The sequence below is a fragment of the Uranotaenia lowii genome, chromosome 2 (assembly GCF_029784155.1).
Source record: "Uranotaenia lowii strain MFRU-FL chromosome 2, ASM2978415v1, whole genome shotgun sequence".
NCBI classification, from domain to species: Eukaryota; Metazoa; Arthropoda; class Insecta; order Diptera; family Culicidae; genus Uranotaenia; species Uranotaenia lowii.
In genome coordinates this window covers 247,738,329-247,755,055 of record NC_073692.1, presented here as the reverse complement: position 1 = coordinate 247,755,055, position 16,727 = coordinate 247,738,329, and the positions used below count along the sequence as shown (strand labels likewise).

General features: G+C 35.0%; 1 protein-coding gene across 8 annotated transcripts in view; it reads left to right on the top strand.

Moving 5' to 3' along the window:
- Positions 1 to 16,727, top strand: part of LOC129743714 (protein Wnt-2) — a 52,069-nt gene that overhangs the window by 5,900 nt on the left and 29,442 nt on the right. For 3 of the 8 annotated variants that reach the window (XM_055735829.1, XM_055735828.1, XM_055735827.1), the window contains exon 2: positions 15,170 to 15,856. In XM_055735829.1, coding sequence (XP_055591804.1) covers positions 15,804 to 15,856 — 53 coding nt within the window. In that variant the 5' untranslated portion in view covers positions 15,170 to 15,803. The remainder of the gene's footprint in view (positions 1 to 15,169; positions 15,857 to 16,727) is intronic. The other 5 variants (XM_055735833.1, XM_055735832.1, XM_055735834.1 and 2 more) reach the window with 5 other exon arrangements.

Sequence of the window (16,727 nt, the reverse complement as noted above, 5' to 3'; positions counted from 1 at the left end):
AATAACGGAAGGGAGTCGTTCTTCTTTGACAGATATTTGGAAGGGAGGTGTTAGCTATTTCTGAGAGCAGGGAGTTAGTGCGGGAAATTAAAGGGACTTCATCACTGCCACCAAAGGAAAGCCATCGTAGGGATTTAGATGTAAGGGATTTGGCGACTAGATATTTGAAAGGGTACTGTCCACTTTCAGCCATGATTGAAACTATTGGGCTGGTGACAAAGGCAGATCCAATGATACGAACGCATCGATTGTACAGGGGTTCAAGTTTTTGATAGACGGGAGGACCACATCTACTTACAAAGCCCAAGCCGTATAGGGTTGAAGGAAGCATCCAGCCGTGTAGGAATCGAAACAGGGAGTCGCGATTGGCATGACTTGGGGTTTGACTTAGGATACGAAGCATATTGATCTTATTGTTAGCATTTTTTCTGACTTGGTTGAGATGAGTTAGAAAGTTTAACTTATCATCAATCCAAACACCCAAAAGTCGGGTGCAACGTACTAGTGGGATGGTTTGACCATTCATAGTTATTGGGGGTAATTTATTGACCTTTTTCCTGTTAGGGCCAAGATGTAGGAGTTTTGATTTGTCGGGAGAGAACTGGAAGCCCATGGTTGGGGCCCACCTAGCTACCTTGTCTATGGCAGTTTGTAATCTTTGACGTGTGAGACGGGCAAAAGGAGAGATTGATATCAATAGGATATCGTCGGCGTAAACTAGAATTTTTATGTTATCGGGGATTATTTTAAATATGGAGTTTATTGCTATAAGAAATAATGTGGGAGATATCACGGATCCTTGCGGAACTCCGGTAAGCACGGATTTTGGGCTGGAGAGGGTGGCATTGACGAGGACTTGGATGGAGCGATTAGTTAAAAAGCTTTGAATATATTGGAATAGTCGATTTTCAATTCCCCATTCGCGTAAGGTGCAAAGTATTGCATTTTGATCTACACGGTCAAACGCTTTTGACAAATCCAAAGACAGTAGTTCGATATGTTGGCTTCGATTTAAGGCGTCATCTAGAATGGCTTCAAGGTGGCATAGGTAGTCATCTGTAGAACGACCGGGCCGGAAAGCGAACTGTCGATCGTCCAATAGGTGTTTTTCATCGAGAATAGTGTTCAGACGATGGTTGACTAATCTTTCCATGATTTTGCCAGTGCAGTCGAGAAGCGTTATAGGGCGGTAGCTGTCAATACTGTTAGGATCTTTCTGGGGTTTGGGGATAGGAATAACCAGGCCTCGTTTCCAACCGTCAGGAATAAACCCCTGGTCCCATATATTATTGAATATATCTAAGAGAACTGTTTTGACCATAAGAGACAAGTTTTTCAAGAATGGGTAACCTATATCGTCAATTCCGGAGGAGAGACCGTGAACTTTGTGAAGGGCAGAGAAAAGTTCTTGAGGAGTAAAATCGGAATTGTATGGGCTATGTATGAGGGAGGTAGGATTAGGAGAAGGGTTGGAATTGGTTGATGGGCGGTTTTGGTTGGGAGGAGGGTTAGTGTTGGAAAAGTGAGAACTGAAGGCTTCGGCAAGGAGGGAGGGATCATTTGTAAACTGTCGGTTAAGTAGAAGATGGTACTGATTTCTACGAGGTTCACCATTCAGGATTTTAATTTTACTCCATAGGACTTTGGAAGGGGTATTAGGATGAATTTCTTCAGTGAATTTCAACCAACAGTCATTTTTTGCGGTTCGTACTGCAGATCTTGCAAGGGATCTGGCGTTTTTGAAAAGAGTTAGTGCAGTGGGTTTGGTGCACTTGGTGCTCCGCGAAGCTTTTGAAAGTGCTCCGCGACGTACGCAACGAAAATCGTAAACCAACTTTGAAAAACTCTGATATTTTTTTTGTTTCATTTTTATCCAAACATGATAAAAAAATTCACAGGGCATTTAGTACGAACGAATAAATTTTGTTAACTTTGTTTTTACTGGCGGCTGAATCCCTGCAGGGAGGTTGGCAAAGGATGGCAGATTGTCAAAATGCACTGCTATGATCTACAACAGGCATGTCAAACTGGGGGTTCGCGGGCCGCATGCGGCCCTCGGCCTTGGTCAATGCGGCCCGCGTAGCTCCGTCTTAAATTTTCACGAAATTCCCTACTACACAGAAGTACGCTGGCTTTCCTGCCCCAAAATATTAAAAAGATTTTTTTTTTTGCTACGAGAGGAAATAATATTATTTTTGCAAATGAAAGGTGAACCTGTTGAACATTTTCAAGCAGACGACTGGGTTCAGGATTTGGCATTTGACGTTGAACTCACTGGCCACCTGCAAGATTTGAACTTAAAGCTTCAAGGAAAAGAAAAAAAAATTATAACTGCTTGTGATGATGTAAAAAACTTTCAAGCGAAGTTACGGTTATGGATCAACCAAATTTACAAAGTAAACCTTGTGCACTTCTCTACGTGTCAAGAACTGAAAAGATCAAATGAGGCTGCATCATTTGGTAAATACGTACTTCACCTAGAATCGTTACTAGATGAATTCAAAATTAATTCATACGAGCAAGAATTTTCGTTGCTTGTATCTCCATTTTCGTTTGCTCTTAAAAATGTTGCTGATAATTTGCAACTAGAGTTGATAGAGCTGCAGTGCGATTCTTTATTAAAAGCGAAATACATTGAAGTGGCTGTACCAAAATTTTACAGCTATTTGCCTGAACGCTACGGAGTTACGGAAATTTGTTGCCCGAATTCTTGCTATGTTTCCAAGTAGCTATCTATGTGAGCAGTTTTTATTCCAAAATGAAAGCTACAAAAACTCCTCATCGTTCGAGATTATCTGATAAAAAATTATCATCTATAATGAAAGTGTCAGTGACTAATAAACTTCAACCTGATATCAGGACAATAGATATAATGCATTATAGTATAAGAATGTTATTGTTAAACATTAAAAGCTTACATAAAAATTTAACGCAAAATTTCATTCCAAGTTTACTTATAACTATATTCCATTTTATTGTATCTAATCTCCGCGCAACTAATATGTTATGTTTTATAACTGATTTTGGCTGCGGCCCTCTACGTCATAGAAATTTTTTAATACGGCCCGCTTACTTAAACGAGTTTGACATGCCTGATCTACAACGTTGTGTTGCAGGACTGAGTGTGCAAAAGCAAAACACTCAATGTACTTGACGAGCTACCGATTGGACAAGCTAGAAAAGTGCATACTATTGCTGAAAACTTAATCAAACCTTGAATTCAAGAAGTCGTCCGTATCATGGTTAATAATAAAACAGTGGAATTGGTAAATTCGATTCCCATGTCTGACAACACGGTTTTTCGGCGAATTTGTGACATGGCTGAAGATGTTAAAGGCGATTAAGAACTTCGACGAATCCACGGATGTGGCAGGACTAGCAATTCTGATGATATTTGTTCGCTATCAAGGTTCTGAATGTTTCGAAGAAGAGCTAAATAATTGATGATTATGTCACGGACAACAATATTCCCTGGGGAAATTGCATTGATGTATTTATGGCCGGTGCGAAAGCTATAGTTGAAATACTGCTGGAGTCGTTGCCAAGATCAAAGAAAAGACCAAAAGTTGCGGTAGTAGTTGTACAACCTTCATCGACATGCACTTGCTATAAAGAAACTATCATCATCTTTGAAGGAAGTCTTGGACGAAAGCATAAAAATAATCAACTTTATTAAGGCTCGACCGAAAAATTCAGGGTTATTCAAGGCGTTGTGCAAAGAGATGGTTAGCCAACATTCCACGCTACTACTTCAAACCGAAGATTGCTGGTTATCTCGTAGAAAAACGTTGTCTCGTTGGTATTAAAAATGACTGCAGTCTTTCAATGCAAGGTAAAGGAATAACAATCTTCGATTAAAACGGCAAAATCATGACTATCAAGAGAAAAATCAAATTTTTGACAGAACCAATCAAAAAGCGCAACCTGGACAGCTTTCAGAATTTAGGAAGCATTCAATCAGAAACAACCTTGAAGTTATCATCCGAATATTTCCAAGAATTATGACAATCACAACACTTTTCGTTGATAAATTTATTTTTGTATTCCTTGGTGTAAATTTAAACTAACAGGCCCACGTGTCTAATGAAGTCATTTACAATTATAATTACAATGTTTTGTCGCAGGATTTGTTGAACAGCTTCCAGCAAAATTCCCCGAAGAATATCATAAAATAATAAAAAGATCGCATACTTTAAATGCGTGGAACAGCCTATTTTATGTCAAAGAAACCAGAATCATTAACATGGCAAGAATATGAATGCTTGATAGATATGACATCGGATTCAAAGCTTCAGGAAAAATTCGTATCCAAAAAGTCGTTGGAGGAGTATTGGTGTCAACTGAAAAATAAATTTGAAATTTCGTTCGTTAAAGCAAAACTTATTCTTCTGCCGTTTTCCACAACTTACATATCTATGTTAGTCTGGATTTTCCACATATATCTCAAAGAAGACAAAATACCGATCCCGACTAAACGCGGAACCAGACGTCAGGCTACAACTGACACATATTTAACCAAACTTGTTACAGGTTGAAAAATCGAAGAAAGCGTATTTGTTCTATTTAAATTATTAATTTTTGATGACACATATTTTGTTAGAAAAAACAAGACTATTCAAAGAGTAGCCATTTATTACTGATTTTATTGACTACGATGACAAGACACATCTTATTTAAACGATAAATACTATCAAGTTTTCAAAACTCGGGTTTTTCATTATTTCAAAAATGTAGGTGCTCCGCCAAAATTTTTGATTTTAAAAAGTGCTCCGCCGAGCAAATGATCTGAAAACCCCTGCCCTAAAGCATCAGATTCAAAACAGACACGAAATCGATTTTTAAATCAATATTAAAGTAGTCTAATAAAAAAAAGTGATCAATATTACCTCGGATTACGGTATCTTTCTTTTTTTCTGTTTCAATTATAGCCGTTTTAACATCTTTATGTCCTTCGCGACTTATATCAACGATGCATTTGGCGGACCAGTCATTGAAAAACTTATCCGGTACAACTGTGATCTATGTTTACTCAGGAAGGAGGACCCTCTCAGGAACCAACTGACTTGCCAACTGAGCTATATCACAAGCCCACATATCTTTCTATTAAAGATTATCTTGAAGCAAAACGCTTCATTTGTTGCTAATTGTAACAATTCTGTTACATAAAAGCAGTCGTTTAATGATATATCAGCACCAACACGTGAAAAGGGTCTATGTTCATTTATGACGTTTCGAGAAAAACGTGTTTGAAAATTTTGCAATTGTTTCTAAATCGCTAATTAAAGTTCACGAGGAATTTTGAAAGTCTTTATGGTCAAAACGGTGTGTAGGATCATTCTGAATATGTTTTTTTTATCGATACGAAGGTGTTATCATGAAAAAATAGCTCGCAATTGTTTATAGACCCTAGCTGGAATATGAAATTCGTCTTAATGTTTTATACACCCTTTGCTTTGTACTGTATGTCTCATATGTGTGAGCGAGATGGAGATAAAATTTCCCCTATTTTTTGCCAAAGGCTTATGGTTCTCGCGATAGGAGTGAGTGAGTAGCTTTCCGCATTCGTCCCCTTTTAATGTTTTGGATCTAGACCGTTTGCTTTGTTGTGAAGTAAAGGGTATATAAAACAATCTGTGTGAGGATTAAATGTCATTTTATGGCTCTAAATTTTTTAGATCCTTTGCTCAAACTGCATTATAAATCTTACGAAAACTGAAAAACTAAAAACGGTTTTTGTGTTAAGTAGAGCTTATATTGGGCTATCTGAATCCACTGAAAACGGGTTTTGTTTACTTTGTCTTTTATACCCTTTTCTCATGTTGGTGCTGATATGTTCACTAGACTAGTTCACTTTTCGGCTTTTTTTGGCAGATTTCAGCCGGACACATATGGGTTGTTCCTCATGCATTTTCAAGTATTTCTGTCAAATTTGAGATCAATTGAACTAATCTCTGTTCTGAGCAATGAGTTTTTGTGAAAAAAGTTCATTTTTCTTGAAAATTTTCTTATGGGAGTTCTAGCAAGCCACTGTGAATATAAAATGATAATTTTATGATGCATAGTGGTTAATATTATAAGCATTTTTATGGAATTGTTTTAGATAATCGTTCAAAACAAATCGAAAAAAAAATTTCACAAAAACTCATCGCGCAGAACAGAGATTAGTTCAATAGATCTCAAATTTGGCAGAAATACTTGAAAATGCATGAGGAACAATCCATATGAGTCCGGCTTTGATCTGCGAAAAAACCGAAAAATGAACTAGTCTAATGCTTACTTGCCATTATTTCAATGAATTGAATGAATTCAGGCCCTTGTGCAATAATCACAAAAATTAGACTCACTCGTGTAGAAATAGATGCCTACCATAAGATGATGTTCTAGTTATCTTTTTATTAAGGTTAATGATAACTTTTCCGAAGTTTGAAGATTTTTATAACTTTGAGAAATTTGTTATTCATACTTTATTTTGTTAAAAAAAATCAACTACATACTACCATTCTGAAGTTTTTGGTTGAGTTTGAATTCAGAAATGCGTAGCCTTTTAAAATTAAATTCAATTCTGAACTCTTATTATGTATTCTAATATTGATACTTAAATTTGTTCACTTTTTATATCAGTTTTTATTCTTAACTGAGGTTGTTAAATCTGATTTTGGAATGTATTGTAAATAACTCTAAAAAAAAATTATTTTTTTTTAAAATTTGATTTAAAAAATTCTTCTTTTTTGGGATTTGGTTTTAAATTTATCATTTTTGATACTCAATTATGAATATAGAAGTCAGAAAAAGCACAGTAATTACTTATTTAATTATACTGCTTGAAAATTCTGGCTCCTCAATCCATTTTTGAGACTCCTAAAAAGCTCCTAAAAAACTGACGTTCACAGATAATTATACCCTATATGCATCAAAAGTTTAAAGGTTAACGGGACATTAAACTGACGTAGTCAAAAAATTATTGGTTTCTTCAGTTATTTTTAATATTTTTAAAAACATGCAATTTTAACTATCTTTAGAAAAAGGGGTAACTTGCAACAAACTTTGGTTTAATGAAAAATGTAATGAAAACATATGTACTTGTATAGTTTTTGATAAATTTTTTATGCAATGATAATGATATTGCATACATTTAGGGGTTAAAAACTACTTCAAAAATTTCTACTTCATGAAATCATAAAAATAAATGTGTGGACGAATGAAACTTTAATATTGACAAATGCGTGATGCAAAACAATTATATTCGAGCATATGGGAACGAGATTTACAAGGTATCCCTTTGATTTGCATTTCGTTGCATTTTACGCTAGGCAGGTAATTGCATTATAAAAAAAAATATTTAAAAAAAAATGGTGATTGTTCGAAAAATATCTATACACCAACAGTGTTGGATGATAGGATGGTTAAAGCAGTGAAAAGTTTGTGTGGGATATCATTAAGTCGATCCGTCATACTGGGTATAGTATTTTACGGCATCGAAAAATGTTAAAATTTGTACATCTCTTACTCGTTTTTTAAAATTTTGAATGAAAATCAAATACTTTAACATACTAGCTTGAAATGACGAAAATTATGTCATCATCCATTTGTATTTATTAAAAGATATCTCAATCTCAATAACGTTATATAAAATTAAAAATTCTATCAGTGCTGTGGTAAGCAAATGTTGCATCTAACCCCGCTGTTGCATGATGCCCCGTTTGACAATATTTAAAAATTCCTTCCTAAGATTCCAATTGTAGGAGTCTTAGTAGTAACAGTGTTCTCTATTTTATAGTGCCTTTGTTTTGCACTTGTTACAACGATCAATATTATTTTGGTAGTAATTACTTGAGCTACACAATAGTTGATAATAAATTACAAAAACAATTCAAAAATATTGCAGAATTACAGTTTTTATGATAAAAGGTTGACGAAAAAAAATTAGAAAAAGATATAATGCTAGTTCAAAGTTGAAGCAATCTTTCACAAATGTAACCATCCAAATATTCATTCAATTTTTTTCTTCGTTTCATTCTATTGTGCCTTTGGTTCAATTCAAAAGAGGTATAGTTGGTAAAAAAAATTTAAAATTAGATATATAGAATTCATGTTAAAGACTTTCCGTAAACAAACGATTACATGTAACGCCTAAGCATAGGCAACGGGAAGAGGGAAGGGGAAAGAAAATAATGACTGCCTTAATATTCGGATCGAAATCATGTTTTAAGTACAAACTCATAATAAAATGATCTCAAACTGTTAACGAATGTTATCAATTTCAACAGTTGCAATGTTGGTTTAATACAAAATTTATAGTTTCAGATCAGTACGAAAAGGAAATGTAGGGAGGGATTTCCCTGCATTTTTTCCATTAAGTGTTTGACTGCTGTCATACAGATCGAGTATAAAAATTAACTTATGTTTAAATTAATAATATGATAAAGCAAGGGAACTTCACGAATTGCACATTTGAACATTGATTTCGATACATTGAAGTCAAAGAAGTGCGACATGCCGTTGAACACCGCATTTCGTTATTTCGTATTACTATCGTATTTCTGATACCATTGAATTATTAGTTTCCCTGAAGGATCAATAAGAAAAGGTATTAAAGTTATAATAATATCGATGAATAGCACGATTACGTGACTGAAAAGTTGACCAGAGATCAAGTTTGTTGCTGATGGAAATTTTAAATTTTATACCGCTTTTATCTACACGAGCCAATCGCCGATGTTGGCACCACTAAGTAATCTTTATTTATGTTGGCCTGCCCCACCAGACATTGAGTAGGTAATAAAATGTGGATCGGATGCTTAGGCAAGCTGAAAACATCTGTTTGTTTCTGTTACGGTTTTTGTTATTGTGGGCAATCTTTCTCAAATGCTCTTATCAGTTTTATTTGTCTCATAGTAATCCTTACACAAAAGTTATTTGCTTCTGGAAATGTTTTATGAGTCATTTTGTGTAAAATGTCTTGTATATCATTGGGAATGTAGACTTGTTAGTAGAGATGTACCGAATAGTGGTATTCGGCGAACGGCCGAATACCGAATATTGAGCTTTTCAACTATTCGGCCAAACGAATATTCGGCCGAATATTAGGTCGAATATTCTATTGAGTTTTCAATGAAAAAACCTCAAACGATTATTTCAATGCTTTCAATTTCTTCCATATTAATGCCCCTCATGTTTTTAGTCGATTATTTTAAACCAGATGATATTATCCGATGATGTATAAGAAAGATATTTTTTATTTAAGTTAGGGTCTTTCTGATTTTTAAAATGTCACCAATAACTGAAAAGACATCAGATGACTAGTCGCATCAAGGGCGTTTATCACCAAAGATATTGCGTTCCTGTGAAATCTGGAATAAAACATGTCGAAACAGGTGTCAATTGCTTCTCTGATATTAAATTAGATGAAGGTCGAATTTTAGTAAGATATCTTTAAAATAGTTGTTGAAAAAATAGATGACCTTTAACAAACCATACTTTTAGATGGTCAGGCATTCAGAAGGCTATTTGAAAAAAAAATAAGAAAAGGGCAAAATTTTAATATATTTAGAACTTTTTGAAATATTGAACACAAAATCTGAAAAATTTTTAAGAGGAATTTTAGATTTTTATTTGATTTAGCAAATAATTTAAATAAACTAGAGCAAAACTCGGGTAGAATTAAACAATATCTGGACATCCCAGCCAGATTTGACTTATCTGGATTCCTCACTGGATTTATGTAGTAGATATTCGGCCTATTCGGCCGAATACTTAGCTCAACTATTCGGTGAGCCGAATATTCGGCTTAACGGTTTTTTGATGATATTCGGCGCCGAATATTCAACCGACCGAATATTCGGTACATCTCTACTTGTTAGAAAAGTTTATCGTAGATAACATTTGGAATAATAACAAACTTTGATTCACTATTTGGTATAATGTCAAATACAACTTCATCAGAAAGCTAAACCAATTCATGACTGGTTCACATCATCTAAGCTTGAATGTTTAGTTTTTTTTTTAATTTATTGTTATGATATTGAGAATGAACACAACTTTGTTTGAATTTTATACCAAGTCAAACCTAATATTTTTCACATGTGTATAAAATTTCATTTGTTGAATCGTACCTTGAATAAGGCTCAAAGAGTTCTAGCCTTTTTAAAAGTTGCGCAAATGTGTGTTGCTCCATCTTGTACAAAAACCATTATTGGCTACTCTCTAAAAAGTTTCAATTAACATTATAGTGGGCCATAGTTTGTATCGTATAAAAATCCATTTTGGTTCGACTTTTCCTTTTTTTGCATTTGCGAATTGTGTCACTCTGAGCCAAAAGTGATTTAATACTACCGAGATTCATTTAAGGCTTTTAAACACGAAATTAAAACGATTCATACGGGATCGTTTAATCAATAGCATCAATCTGTCAGAATCGCACCAACAGACCATCCAGTTTTGACATATTTATTGCATGTTTACGACTGCCAAAACACATACCTACTCCTGTCTTGAAAGGCAAACTCATAAATTCACTATTAAGACATCATTGTTCGCATTTTGCCTACCGCATGGGGAGCAGGCAGAAAAAAAACGCTCAGCTTGAAACTCCGATTGGGGTAGCACATGAAAACGGAGGTCTTAATTGGTACATTGACCCTCGATTTGGTCAATCATTTGATTGCTGACTGCTCGGCCATTTCAGACTAATTTGCCAACGACAACGACGATGTACCGGGCATATAAAATATTATAATTTATGGTCGATCATTTCCATCTGCTCCAGTATTTGGACCCCGTGTTTAGGCGTGTCAAAAATTGTAGCACAGGAATTAATGACCCATTAAAAAGTCATCACAACGAAAGCTTCCCCGAAAGACCGGTCAAAATTGGTCTGACCATTTGCGTGTGGAGAAAAACGATCCTGGATCAGACTGGATGCTGGGCTACCCTAAATCGATAGACTTGTTTGCTCTCTCCAGCGACGAACCTCGAAACCAAAAAAAAAAAAAAATGAAGACCCGAAGCATTACTCATCGAGTTTTACGTTCCGAAAAGAATGAAGACTGCAACACAATATAACACGTTCTAATCATTTGTCAAAGAAGGTTGTGTTTATGGTAAACAAACTCGATAAATATGATAAGATAATGATAAGTTGAATGAGTTTCGAAATTTATGTTAATGAAACACAATTTGTATTTGATTGAATGTATTTGACATGTAGATCGGACGTGTATCGAATGCATGAACCCGGAGATCTCATCATCTCCGAACAGAGGCATCAAAGTGACTGAAACATGTCATCACTGTTCCATCATCATCAATCTGATAAGTATCATCTACATTATTGTTTCCGTCGTTGTTATTGCTGGGGTGAAATTTGAGATAGGTCTTAGAATGTGTAATGCTTCCAAAATTTGCTCGTTTCCACCTTCGCGTTTCGGAAACGGTCTTACATTAAGCTAAGGACTGAAAAATTTAATTTTAGAAGCCTTAAAATAATATTATATGAAGCAAGAAAAAAGCTCGTTGCTTTTTGAAATTTTGTTTAGTTTTTTTTTATTCTAAATGTAAGTTTCACTAAAATTACTGATGAATATCCTTTACAAATATTACCTTTTTCATTAACAAATATTTCGATAACAAATTATGATTTCATTTCAGTTGAATATTATATACGTACAATCCTACATGAAGCCCAACTCCTATCATAAGGTTTGTTGGAACTAAATTTTACATTTTCTGCTGAATATTTGGGTACGATAAATAGATAGTTTGATATTTTTTGGCAGAAATCGAGAACTTATTGATCAAATGAAACCAAGTGTATTGGAACGAGAAATGTGTTCACGATTGTTAAGGACCCTTTCCATCTTCTAGTGAGTGGCAGATAGAAAGGGGAGTGAGGGATCTCCTTACATTTTTTGCATAACTGATTACGCAAATGAACCAAATTTTGCAAGGGGGGTTGAATTTTGGGGCGATGAATGTTTCTATAATTATTTGTGACTCCTCCCTTTTTCGATTGGGGAAATAGGAAGAAGGGGGATGTGGACGCTCTTATAATTTTTTTGGATAGCTCGAGAACTGATCTATCAAATGAAACAAATTTTGAAATGTGAAACTATCTGGTCGACTTAAACTTTTGTTGCACGCAGCGTAATTTGCACTGAGTAGGTATTTCTAATCGTTTATTAATAATATTTTCATTTATTTTAACTTTGTACATGTAAATCCGAATTGGTTCATAATACTCATAATTGAACCAAGTTTTAACATAACCGCTACAAACGTTCTAAACTTTCTACAAAATTCATGAAAATTTAAGGAATTAGAATTAAGGAATGTTTGTTTTGAATAACTTATTTAGCGTATAAAAACCCCCTGTCTTCGAAACTGCCGTGAGAAATTCAGTGAAAGTAGGAAGGGTATATCAAAGGCCAGAGTCGTTCCGAGAACCTATGTTTTCATCCCGCATACAATGTGCCGACCTGCAGATTTCCCTCTTGAGTGAGCTTGTTGATGTTTTTATGATTGCTGCACTGTATGCATCGAACGATCAACTCCCAGTTGCCATAAATTTCATCTGCAAATTGTGGTATAATGATAATATTAAAGGTACACAACGGCAAACATTTGGAATTGGCAATCGTGCTTGATCACCAGGCGGCAAGACGTTCATCGGAGAATGTGCCCATTCATGCATATTGACCCCTTGGCCCCCCTGCTTTCCGAGGACAGTTAATAAAGTTAACGACAAGATTATTGTGTAGTTACTGAACGCTAAATTGCATCCTGACTGTCTATGAATTATTAAGATGAAGCTGAATTTACATAAATATTTTTCTTCTGCTGATGGCGACTAGCCTCAGAAGCGATGCTTTACTTGTACAAGCAAAACTAATGGAACTTGAAACCGAGCCTCATATTCGATAATTGGCTCATTTTTTGGCCTTATGAACATGTTCACTGGTCACGAATTTTATGTAAATTGCCACCAATCGTTTGTAGATTTAAACTCAAAGCGGTTTGTATTAGACGATTGAGCATTTAATTACTTTTTCCTTTATTTGCAAGAAATTAAGAAACCAACAATAATTGCATTGATGCATATTTGTTCCAACAAAACGTGATTGATGATCTCAAAAATAACTTCAATATTTTCAAAATATTGCTTTCGTCACATGTGAGACACGAACCCACTTATCATGAGAGAATAATCACGTGAGACAGATAGTGTAATAAGCAAATCAGCGGAAAAATATTACCACTCATTGGTTTCACTGCGCTGAAGGGTGCTGTCTGTTATTTAGCCATCTGATCGCTGAAAAGAATTCCTGCAAGATCCACACGGGATGAAATGTGGACGTGAAAAGCCATTGCTCAATGTTTGCATAAAAATTGCCCGGGGTTGAAAATGATTGATGCCCTCCTCTAGAGGATAGCGGCAACAATTCAAGATCGCTGATGCCCGGGAGCTGCTAGTGATATATGTGTATGCTTCACGTGCTGCTGGAAGTAATGAATTTCGATTGGTTAGTTGGAAGGGCGTTGACAGTTGTGAGAATAAATTATTTAAACATTAGCAAAGCACTGATTTATCGAAACTTTGTAGCGTGGTGCATGGAAATGTTTTTTTTTTTAAATTATTAGTATAGAATTTATTAATACATCAATCATGATAAACACACTAAAACTCGGCTTATCAGAGGTTGTAGGGGGAAGGATCATCGCGGATAAGTGATACTTCGGTTTACACGAAATAAAATGACAAACCCTATCACTTTTCTCTGGTTTTGCATAACATCCAGGCTCATAAATAAATGGATTTTGTTAGGCTATAATCAAATTTTTGGTGAAATGGTGTGTGCAAATTTTAAAATTTATGTGAAATCGATCTTTGATAACCGATAAACTAAAGAACCTACATGAAATCTAAATGGTACTATCTTCATTTAATCAAGGATTGACATCTCAGATACCGTCGAACGGGGCATCGTGCAGCAGCAGACATCTTAAGCTAGTTTTTTTTTTAAAGTTATTGATGCACATAGAAAATTTAAGGAATCGAGCAATAAATAAAAATTTTAACCATTTTCGAACGAATTTTCTTCAGCATGTTTTACCCCTAAATGTATGCAGCACCCTTTTGTTTTCCTTTGTTGACAGAAAAATCTTAGTAGCATGAACCTATCTTAGTTTCAGATATACAACACTTAACAAAAAACAAATTCTACAATTTTCAGAAATTTGAATAGATAAGATTACGACTATTTCTGTCATCATTAAATAAAGTATTTGATATTGAAGATTTTAACACATTCAATAACTTAGTTGAAGGCTTCCAAAAGATTTGATCTACGTTTTAAGAAATATCAAAGTTTCTATTTGGTTTAAATATTCATTGAAATTTCGTCAAAGTTCACCCATTTTTTAAAATTGGGAAAAAATAAAGTTCTATACCTAACTTTTTTTCTCAGAAATCAGACTTTTTTCGACCAAAATGAAGATAATTATAATTTTAATATTAATCAGACATCAGTTAAAGGTTTAAAAAGAATATCAAAACTAGACAGAATTAAAAAATACAGAGTTTAAAATAAAAATCCAAAGCAAATATCCAATTTATGTCATGAAAAATAAAAAATAAAAATACAATTATAAACAATACACTTTCAGCTATCTCTATAAAAATACTCAGTGGATGATTTTCTACAGCGTTTGCAAAGTTCTATAATTTAAACAAACACATGAAATTTGATGTTTCCTGAGTGTACATCATTCGAGGATATGTTAGCTAGCATCTTACAAATGCTAAAACTGCCAATTCACAGAAAGTGTACTATGTTCGCCGTGATCGGGATTCGATCTCATGCCTGCTCGCTTAGAAGACTTTGAAGGCTATCCTCTACGCCAAGGGCTGCGGCCGGGATTTGATGTGGGACACTCTTTACTTATTGGTTATCTAGTTGTTAAGAATGGTTTCTATTCGTACCATTTACCTTTTCATTACATTTAAAAATGTAAATTAAAATTTCTAAAAAACATACAAATTCCTTCAAATAAAATATTGTTCACCCTAAGACGAAACCAACTCAGATCTGCAGATATGCTCTAATTGATCCATCAATATGCTCACTCATTCATCCGACCAGTGTTTATTTATATTCATCTGAAAAATCAACAGAAATGCCAGCGGAAAAACACAAACTGAATAAGAAAACAGCAATAATCTAAATCGATCACACCTCTGCATGACAAGGAAAATAATGATCGAGACACCGATAATTACAGCCACGAACAAATTGATCCCTGCGGTGTCGTTGATAGTGTCGTTTCCATGTCCAGTGGCCATCTCGGTGCTAATGGGCCAAGTGTTGTATGTGTAGCACCGATATCATGTTATTTTATGAGATTATAATTGTCCCCAGATTGAGTGTGCGACCCGTTGTGAAGTGTGTATTTGGTCGCGAGGAGATTACATAAATTTGCATAATCCGACAACGGCCACCACTCAGCGCTGCTCTAGGTGTGTATAACATATGCCAAGTGAATGCCAAGAAAACCTCGAAGCCGATCGAAGAAGATCATTTCCAGATAGCCGATGTATGTTTTTTTTCAATTCCTATGTTCAGTCAAGATCCTTCTCATTTGCATAGGAAATCGGCAAATGGATCACATTCCACAGTGGGATTTCACAACATTGTCTCTCGTGCTGATTAATGAATATCTTTGCCAGAATTACACCAGGAAGATGATCGAGTTATCATGATTTGGATTTGCTTTCAACGAGACAATGCTTTCACATATAATGGATTAAGATGAAACCTTTCGCCCTGATAGTTTCAATGGTTTTAATGTTCATGGAAGCCAGGTAAGTGTTGAATTGTTGTTTTTTTTTGTTTTTATTAGTCAGGTAAAATATAAAGAAAATTGGTTTTAAGCATGCGTTTTACACAAACAGTAGGAGTATAGAAAATTATCAGATTTCTTCTTTAAGATCATAACACAGTCAAAAGTGTCTCCAGATTGTATCCTTTGACCTACTCTCCCAAACAAATTTATTTACTCGGATGCATAGGTGACCTCGGTCCTAAAGCACAAATTATTTCTTTAATTATTTTCTCCTTTTTCGTACCTAACTATTGACTACAAGGCCGTGGCTGGCGCCGTTATTGATAGTCAAGGAGAAAGCATCAATTTTGGATATTGTGAACAGGGTTGGTCGGCTCTTCTCAAACCACAAAGAGCCGGGAGAAAACAACACTGTTTCAGTTCGGCTTCCGAGTGTGATCCTCTTTCGCTGATCGTGCTCCACTCGTTACGCGAGTTTACACGAGCTGTAAGTGACTCGGACGGCAAGTGTGAGAGCATTGAAAAAATTATTTTCTGTAAAATTACAGTAAATGTCCTGTAACAAAAAGGAGCAGGATATTTACCGTAATTTTACAGGTCGAGGACATGCAATTTACAGGCAAGTTTAAAATTACAGGCCTGTAATTGTAGGCGACCTGTAATTGCAAGCAAACTGGAATTACAACCGACCTATAATTTCAGGGACCAGTAAAATAATCTGCACGTAATTTTGTTTTGATTCATTATAATAGAGTGAAATATCATAATTGAATAAAACAAATTGTATTCGTGTACACATTATTTATTAATAAATATAACAATACATCAAAGAATAATTTTCGAATCATGTTTTAATGGCGTTTTTTACCTTAGCCGTAAAGGAATCGACA